General features: G+C 39.6%; 1 protein-coding gene across 1 annotated transcript in view; it reads left to right on the top strand.

Moving 5' to 3' along the window:
• LOC107718662 (uncharacterized) overlaps nt 1-7,348 on the top strand; it is a 14,466-nt gene extending 7,118 nt beyond the window's left edge. The window contains exons 2-3 of the mRNA XM_016525854.1: nt 4,944-6,343; nt 7,067-7,348. Coding sequence (XP_016381340.1) covers nt 4,944-6,343; nt 7,067-7,298 — 1,632 coding nt within the window. The 3' untranslated portion in view covers nt 7,299-7,348. The remainder of the gene's footprint in view (nt 1-4,943; nt 6,344-7,066) is intronic.
• The last annotated feature ends 2,507 nt before the right edge of the window (nt 7,349-9,855 follow it).

Here is a 9,855-nt window from a genome sequence, read left to right on the forward strand (position 1 = left end):
ACTCTTCCATTTTTAGCAAATTAAGAAAACTTTGTCTAAAACAATTTTTGTGATGGTTTGTATTTTTTGTGCTCTGTATGGAACATCAGTGCCTGTTTAAGTGATGAACTCCATTACTTGTGTTTGTTTTCAGACATGATAACAGACGTTTTATACTTGTGCTACAACTTTTTGGCCTGTGCTACAAAACTTTCAACCTCTGTAGCACCAGTGCTATGTGAAAAAAAAGTTAACGTACAGCCCTGGGTTACGGTGTTATTGATCTCAGTGTTCACTGGGCAGGAAAGTCATCTGTGTATTTGAATTGTAAGCATTTACAGTTTTTTTCAACTGCTTGCACACAAAATCTTTACTTGTCACACAATTTCTGAAAGCTGACACTCAAACACCAGAAGCACACACCAAATCTCCAAAACCATACACTAATTCTTGACCTTTGACTCCGTTTTCAATTTCATAAATCACTTTTTGCAAAACACAACACACAATTCTCTATGTAACACACAAAAATCTAACAGGAATTAATATTATGGCAAAGGTGTTTGCAAATGTTTGCTTTTGAGATGTGTTTGTGATATTTTAAATGCAGTGCTTCGTTTTGCAAGAGATGTGAGGCATTTTGCATTTTGTGTGTGCAATTTTTGGATTTGTGTGTAACTGTAAAGTTTTGAAAAAAAAGAGGCAAAGTTTTGAAAATGTGTGTAAGCAGTTGAAAAAAGCTAGCTCTTGCTATGCAGTTGCTGGGGTGTTGCTAGATTATATATGGTTGATAGAGTTTGTTCTTGGTGATTACAGACATTCCCACCTCTGTTAATAACAGAAAATCAAACATTATTTTCAAAACTGATCCAGTTTCAGTGCTTTGGTATTACTGTATTTTTATCTAATGTCTGTAAATTCAAAAGTTTTTGTTGCTCTTAAACTTGCACTAAATGTGATTATACCATCTAAGTAGCCTATGTAATTTTAATAGAACCGCATGTCTTCTTTAGTGATACAAGCTCAGAAACATTTATAACCTGTTGAAGTTTTTTATGTTGTGTATTGACTTGGTGCCATGATGGATATTGAAATGTTGTTATTTATTTTTCATTTTAAACAGTATAGATTATTACTTAATAGTGATAAAATATTTGTGAACACAACTGTGTATGTCAGACCATAAATAAAAAAACTATGCATGGGGACTTGCTTTGGTGTTGCCACCCCTCATAGACCCCATGCCACCCCTTTGCCACCCTAAAAATTATTTTCTAGATCCGCCCCTGAGTGTAAACACTATAAACTGACACGCGATGATAGAAGCACACGATCCGTACGGAGCATGCGCGAAATCATGAGGACGCGATTTTTGTCTTGATGTTTGCGCAGACGCACTGAAGGGGAAACAGTATGGGGTAATTTTAATGACAGTTTGAGCGCGCACACTTTGAGATAGAGGAGAGACACGTTTTAAGTGCGCGCACTCTCTCTGGGCGAGAGCAGCGTGTATCTGAGCGCGCGCGTCCGGTTTTGTGCGAGAGCAAAGGAAATCCGCGTGCGAGCGGAGAGATTCGTGCACGCGCATTATATTTATGTGCTTTCGCGCTACAATAATGCGCTCTCGACATTTGTCATTAGACTGATCTGTAGTTATCAGAAAAGTTTGTTTGCAGTTCTTGCAGCTAAAGGTGGCACACACAGATTTTAAGTTTAAAGGGGCTTTTTTTTTCTCATGGCTGATAGCAGGTGTTAGATAACAATTTTTATTTCATTTAGATTTACACAGTAATATAGAAAACAAAACTCCCTGTTGAGGAATTGCAATAAACATGTCTTTTCATTAGCATATTTGTGCATCTACAGATGAATGTGTTTTATAATCAATAGAGAACACACCTATAGATTTTATGTTAATATTTACTTTTTATAAATGCGTTACTAGAAAAAATTGCAGTGCTTCATTTTGCAGTAAAGTTGAACTGTTTGGTTAAGATAATTTTGTGTTTGGATGGCTGTGCTAATTGTTTTGAGAACAACATTGCATTGGAGAAAAGTGTCAAATCGATTGAGAAAAACTGTACATCAAAAGGTTTTGCTCATCACTGAACACAAAACAGACACAGACTTTAATTTGCACGTGTCAGGATTCATATAATCTTGATTCTGGTGACAGCCTAAGGTTAAATTAATCTATCTAATAAATCTAAAAATATTCAAAGAAAATATTAAATGAATGTTCCATAAACAATAGAAGTTAAGTTCAATCAACCAACAGTGTATGTGGAATAAAATTACAGTGAGGCACCACATACAATGGAAATGAATGAGACCAATTTTTTTAAAGCAGAAATATGAAGCTTAGAATTTTATAAAGCACTTAATTCTGTTGAAACTTGTTTATTTGAGCAGTAAAGTTGTTCTTGTTATTTTTATGATCATTTTAGAGTTTTTAGGCATTATGTTGTCATGGCATCAAAGTTGTCAAATTGGATATAATTTTACTTTACATTTTTTCCACATAAAAAAATCATGCTTATTCTTTATGCTTGTATGTTTGAAACAGTAAGGATTGACCCTTTCACTTCCATTGTGAACCTGGAATGTTCTTTTAACATAATATTAGCAGGCCTCCATAACCTTCTAAATTACTTTAAATAAATACAAGAACATTTATTTTTTTCAATCAGAGTATTTGGGCTGTACTTTGCCGTAATGCTCTGAGTATATGTGGAATTTCAGTTACTAAGCAACAGGTGCTGCACACACACACACACACACACACACTCAAACAGATGTGATAGAGCAAAAGAAGAATAAAAAAACAGCACCAGCAAGAGATGGGAAGAATGCCTGTTCCTAATGATAAACAAATAAATGTGATGATGAGATATAACCAAAACTCAGCCTCCACTGATAAACAATGCAACTGAGCACTTTCCCTTCATCTCAGCAATCTCCAAAACAAAACAGCCCTCTCAACTTCCGTCCCTCACTCTCAGCTCCTCCCACAGCCGCTCACCAATTCATTCTGAATAAAGCCACTCATTCTGAATAACCTCAAACACTTCACTGCATCATTCTTCATCCAAATCAGACACGGTTCACGACAATAAAGCACTGCAAATGCAATATCCTTTTCCTGAACTGCATACATGGCACGCTTGCTGCATGTGAAGTGCTTCTCTGAACTCTCGCTTCTTAATAGGGTAAAGTTTATGCCAGGAAATAATTCTTCTTGTAACATAAGAGTTTATGTTACACTGGTATTAATTTTGAACTGACAGCAGGGATTAGTAATGAATACTGTATTCTCACTGAGGAGCATTAAAATCTTCTGAGCCTTGTGGCAAAGAGAACAATAAAGGTCACATTTAGTTACAGTGAATAAAAAAGGATAGGGTTGAAAGGATAGTATTGCACTGGTGAAAGTTCTAGAAAAATAATAATACTGCTTGTAGTACTCATGATAATGGTCTTTTGATCAAACTGGTCCTCATGGCTGGATGTGAATGAGAAGACACCTCAGGACCTGACTGTTTAGTAGATATAATTATTGTCTTGATGTTTTCTCATCTTCTAGAGCTTAATGAAAACCTAAAATGGTGCCTTGCCTTTGTCAAAGCAACAACAGTCCAAGCAAAAATTGTGATTTCATGTATTTATTCATGCAGAGCTTATTTATTTAACACATTCTGACTCTTTCTCATTTCCTTTTATTGTTGATTTAGTCACATTTTCCATATTTCATATTCTCAACTCAAACATTTACATTCTCCCTGGGGCGTTTATAATGCTTACAAATCTAACCTTACATTAATTTGAGCTTAAATTCTATCATTTAATAAAATAGTCCATTAAATTACGCACATAAAAAACATGTAATTTCATATTTAATTTAACTGACATTAAATGTCCAGACAGGAACATTTATTCTGGCAAGGTTAAGCCTTCTCCCATTTAAAAAAAAATAGCCATCATCCTATATTTTGCTCTTCAAATGGCTAATTTTGTGGATTTAACAGTCCCGTGGTGGATTTAATGTGTGCTCAGTAATAAATGTCATGGGAAACATTTCCGCAGAACAGAGGCCCAGAACTCCTATAACGTGCGCACCGTGCAGACTCCCATAGAGCACTGTATGGGGCTGATTGATTTTATTGTATTTTTCACCTTTTTTAAACCTATGATATATATACATCAGTGTTATATTTTACTAAGTGAAAATGAGTTGTGATCCCGTGCTCGTATTTGTAGCGTGTTCTCATTTACCCGTATTACTGGCGCCGTTCTTGTTTCTGTATTATTTAGTCCTGACAGTTAAAGCGCTCAAGGACTTTGAGAGCGAACTCTCCGTAAAATAACTGCTTACCCCTGCAAAACACTGTGAAACAGCAGGCTCTCCCCGCATTACCTGCGCCTGAGCCCAGGAGAGTACCTGACACGAGAGAATGGGGCTTTAATTGTACTTTAAAAAGGAAAGTGTGGATGTTGTGATTTGCCTAGGGTATTGTAGTAACCGCCGCCTCGGCTCGGAGTCGGACTGATCATTGAAAACAGGCAGCTCAAATCTTATCGCTTGTTCTCAAGGTAGACGGAAAACAAGTCGAGCGGCGGAGAGAAATTCCCACCCCCTGTAGGGTTCACTTTCATTAGCTCATTTATGGACAACGCGCGTAGACTGCAGGTCTGACTTGAGCATACGGCGGGACGGAATAACGCTCTGTAGAGCAGAAGGCTGTTCACGTGCATTTTCGGAAAACTTTTCCGTTGACGTTTATTAAGAGCCGCCTATGAGTCTCCGGCGAGCGTGAGCGCTCGTTTGATTATTTTTGCTTACGCGGTCTCGCGCAGCGCAGCTCTTTGGCGTCTGTCTGACTGGAACTTTTTCAAGGATTTCGTCGATGAACTTGTTGCGGTGAGTCCCCTTTAAACCCTCACGGCCTGTGTTGTACTGTTTCTAGACTTTGGAGGTTCCGGGGAAGGCTTGCGAGTCCCCAGACGCAGGTTTTCACGGACCTTACCAGAGCGTTTTCCAAAACGTGCGCGTCGCGAGAGAGAGCAACGCCGAGAGTTTGGACTTTTCTAGCTCCAAGAAGCGCGGCTGCCTGCTGGAGACCGCGTCGACGGAAATGCGTTTAAGCAAGCTGTCCCCCAGCAAGGTAATAGTATGCTGCCCCGAGAAAGAGTGCGAGAGTGCGAGTTCAGTGATGCGGAGTTCAACAGGAAGTAAATGCGACACGTCCTTGTCAAGCTCGGGCCGCGCAGACGCCACCGAAAGCAGCGGCAGTCGCGCAGGTTTCCTTCGGGGCGCAGAGAGCGGACAGAAGGGCTGCGCTGAGGCTGAAGTTAACTCGCACCGTGACGCAAGAGTGGCGAGTAGTAGTCGCGCGTGCAACAACAACAACAACACCACCACCAGCAGCAGTAGCATCTCGGAGACAACGCGAGAGCTGTGCAAAGCCGTGTCCGTATCTTTGGGCTTAGCTATGGAGTCCAGCGAACTGGGCGAGGTGGGACCGCACCATGCGCCGCCGCCCCTGACCACTAAAAGTAGTAGTGAGGACATCTATTTGTTTGGAATGCCTTTGCTCAACTGCTCAGTGAGCGAACGGGAAGCAGGAGGGAAAGAAAGAGAGTACGCTTTCACGGCGGGACGAGACAGAGGCGCAGAGCTGCGAGGCAGGGACAAAGTGCTCGAGATGTTTAAAAGTGGCGACCTGGAGCAGCTAGCAGGTGAAGTGACGACCTTGCAGTGCAGCAGCGCGTCTCGATCACACCTAACCGCGGATGTGCAGGGTGTGCATGAGTTCGCCAGCTTGTCCGGGGACATTGCCAACTTGAGTTCAGAAGGTACGGCAGCGACGACAGCACCGGGCATGGACGCAACGCGAGCGGCTTCGTGCCAGTTCGAACAACTGTTGCCCGCGAGCATGGCCCATTTCGTGCAACCGGAGCTCGAAAACGGACCGAGCCAGAGCTTTGCGAAGCCCGCGGAGATGTCCGGCGAGTTCGCGGGCCCCGTGGAGGATTACGTTAATCTCTATAATGTCAAAATCAAGGCGGAGATGATGCCCCGTGAACTAAATGACAATTGGGCGTACCCGCATAGGTACGCTGAGGACTGTAACGGCCAGTACGGGTCTCCCAAACATAGGACCCCTTATGCATCTGGCCACGATACGCCTTTTATCTGTAACCCCTACGAGTACGGCCGAAACGAGGCTCTGGTTCCGCGGGAGCGACCTCCGCCCGAACAGTGGTACCCCGGCGGGATGTTGACCCGTCCCCCTTACCCTAACATGCCCTGCTTGAAAAACGAGATGGGCAACTGGCTGGATGTAACATCATTTACGGATGGCAGGTAAGAGGGAGCACTGCTGTGTTTTTTTTTTTCCACACAAATTTTGTGCGTTACAACCAATTCGTTACGTTGATAAAGTTGATTAAAATGGCGCGCGTTAAAATAACACGCCTGTCTTTGTACCCCGAAATGCGACTGTACGGAGGACAGTGAAAAAGTTTGTCCGGCTTGTAGAAATGTTTGTTTACAGTCTATATTTATTTTAATATGATTAATTAATGCCTAACCGAAATTAGCAAGAAACAATGCACATGACCATATGCACTCATTTGGAGTGCATAATTGAGTTTTTTTTTTAAGGAGATTTCCAACCTTTACAGACCGTGGGACCTTTTATTCAGATTCTTAGCTGCCCCAGGGACCCCCAGAATAAAAAAGCAAAATTTTCTTCTTAACATTTTATAAACACTTTTATTAAAATATGAAAAAATAGATTACATAATGCTCATTAAGTGATTAGTTCAAATATGTCCATTCAAATAGTCAGAAACTTTGTGAAATATTTTGAATAAAAGGCATTGTTTTATAAGACCCCAGTACTTTCGCATGACCCCTGGTTTCGTGTTCAGTTTCAGTTCTGTATAGGAATGTTCTTTATTGGTTTTCTTTTAATGGATTGGGTTCAGTTGCTTCAGGACCATTTTATTAGGTAGGAATTAAATTAAATTGTAATTCCTGAAGGAAGCCTTAATTTGTTTGAAGTTCCTCTCTTTATGTCTGCAGCCAAGTAAACCAGTACACAGAGGCAGCTGTACACATTAACACTCTCCTCCCTCAGGGTAGCTGGGTTCCAGGGATACTGCCATCAAGGCAACCCCACACAGTTGTGTCCGAGCGCAAAGACACCATGCACTTCAAAGCTCTTAGCCTTGAACTTCTCTATTCTCGTTTTTGTTCTCGAGTCATTCACACATTTAATCACCCACAAGCTATACATGGAAAGGGAACATTTTGATTCACACACCGACATGCAGGTCCAACTGTCATGCTGTGCATTTTCATTGACGGGCATTAGTTAAATTGCATTGCATAGACTAACAGTTTAAGCATTTATATCTTTTACTATATTTGGTTGTTTTGATATCTCACTTTGTCAACATATGTGGTTTTACAATGTTCTCTTTAATTATAAATAAATGTAATTTGACTTGAATGAAAAGTGGGATGGCTGTTTTAAAAAAACTGGTTTCAATTAGACCTGCACCGGCTGGAACAAAAGCAGACCATTAATAAGAAAATATGCAAGCTGAAAGCAAACTTTATCTTAAATTAAGACTACAGTCATGGCCAAACGTTTTGACATAAATTTTGTGTTTTGCAAAATTTGCTGCTTAAGCTGTTGTGGTGTTCATTCACATTGTTTCTTATGTCACTGCCAAAACTTGTAGAAACAATGTGAATGAACACAACAGCTTAAGTAGCAAATTTTGCAAAACACAAAATTTATGTCACTGCCAATACTTTTGGCCACGACTGTATATGGAGAAAAACAGTTGCGTGTCTCTGCATTTGTCTAAAGAACCTGAGTGAACGCTTGGTGCTTCAATCTGAACCATAGTTAAATGAGTATTTTTTCCAAGGCTGTGTTTTAGTGTATACGGAGTGTGTGTGTTTTTTTTCCTGAAAGGAATTTGAGCTTAGTTGTTTGTTTAACCATTGAATCTTTGGGGTGTGAGTTGGATGCAAAACCACTTGATCTTTGCGAAAAATATGGTTTAAGACACCAGCCAGAACATGAAACTGACACACAGAGACCCAAATAATGAGACAAAGTGTGAGGGACTTTATACTGGTCTTGACCTGATATCACACACAATAAATCTTCTGAACATGAATCTTACAACGAGGCCACATTTAGGCAAAAAAGTGGTTTGTGAATACCACAACAACAAAGTATTTAGGGTACACTTTACTCATTTGAGTAAGAATTGTTTTTACTTACATGTACAGTTCACCATATTAATCTTTTGTGATGGTTGTGGTAGTCTGCTTGACAACTAGCTGTACTTTAAGGTGGCTTTTCTTTTCAAAATATTGAACATTTTAAATAAGCGATGACTTTGATGATTGGATGGTGCAAAAATAGACAAACTGTGAACTGCTGGATGACCACTGAAGATAGATAGCTGGGTTAGTGGTACAAATATGTTCGTATTTATTTGTGTGTCTATGAGTGGGGGAGACACTGACAGAGAGGGAGAGAGAGGGAGTGGGGGGTTGCGGGGTTGTTAGATTTTTTTGTGTACGTGTGTCTCTGTTATGTAATAATCTGAAGTACACCTTGGTCAAATTCAGTTTTAGTCAAACAGCATTCCAAACAAGGCAAAGGTTCCTTACAAAGCGTTCTAGGTAGAAACATGTGGCTTGTACTGAGAACTATAGAAGAGTTCACTGTAGCCCCATTGCACTAGAGTTTTGAGAACCCTCAGTCAAAGTGTTTTTATTTACAAATTATTTTAGGTGTAGTTAGCAGTCATATTTAAAGTGTCTTATGTGCTGAACTGCAGTGCTGAAGGCACACAACACATCAGCAGGGCTCAGAACAAATGATTGCTTCAAGGGATAGTTTACATTTACATTTACATTTAGTCATTTAGCAGATGCTTTTATCCAAAGCGACTTACAAATGAGGACAATGGAAGCAATCAAAATCAACAAAAGAGCAACGATATGCAAGTGCTATAACAAGTCTTAGTTAGCTAAAGATAATCAATAATGAAAATTCTGTCATAATTTATACATTTTCATGTCCTTTCAAACTCTTTTTACGTGCTTTCTACTGCGAACAAGACGAATATTTTGTTTGTTTGTTCAAACAGTGAAGTCAGTGGGGTCCGGTGTTGTTTGGACTTAAGTATTCTTCAAAATATGTTCTTTTGTGTTCTACAGAGGAAAAAAAATTATACAGGTTTGAAACAACATAAATGATGACAGAAAAAAATGAACACATTTATCAATATTTACTTCACCCTCATGTTCCAAAAAGAATCTTTCGACAAAAAAAAGAGAGAATTCCCATAGAATGATAGTTCAAAGTGACCGCTGTCATACACTAAAAGTAGGGCTGTGCGATTTGGGGGAAAATATCAAATTGCGATTTTTTTGGACAGATATTGCGATTGCGATTTGATTTGCGATTTTAAATTTGCAAAGTCAAGCTTCAGCTCAGTATTGTCAATAATGTGCAGCACAGTATGGGTATCATTACCCTGCTGAAAAAAACAATAGAAACCATCACAGAAATTCGTATAGTTTCCATTAAACCATTACAAAATTCCTTTTTGTTTTGGGCATTATTCCAAAATGAATTACTGTTGTTCTATTGGTTGCCATCTGCCAGATTACATCCCACCAATAGAATCCATCAAATAGACACCATTATAGTTTACATTAAAACCAAACAAATTCCCATTATAACCCTGAAATCCATAAAAAATTTTTATTGTGTTTTGGGAGGGGTTCTATTGTTTAGTTTTTTTCAGCAGGCAAGATTATAATGGTATAACTACTTT

Source organism: Sinocyclocheilus rhinocerous, unplaced genomic scaffold (genome assembly GCF_001515625.1).
Source record: "Sinocyclocheilus rhinocerous isolate Xijiao unplaced genomic scaffold, SAMN03320098_v1.1 scaffold873, whole genome shotgun sequence".
Classification (NCBI taxonomy): Eukaryota; Metazoa; Chordata; class Actinopteri; order Cypriniformes; family Cyprinidae; genus Sinocyclocheilus; species Sinocyclocheilus rhinocerous.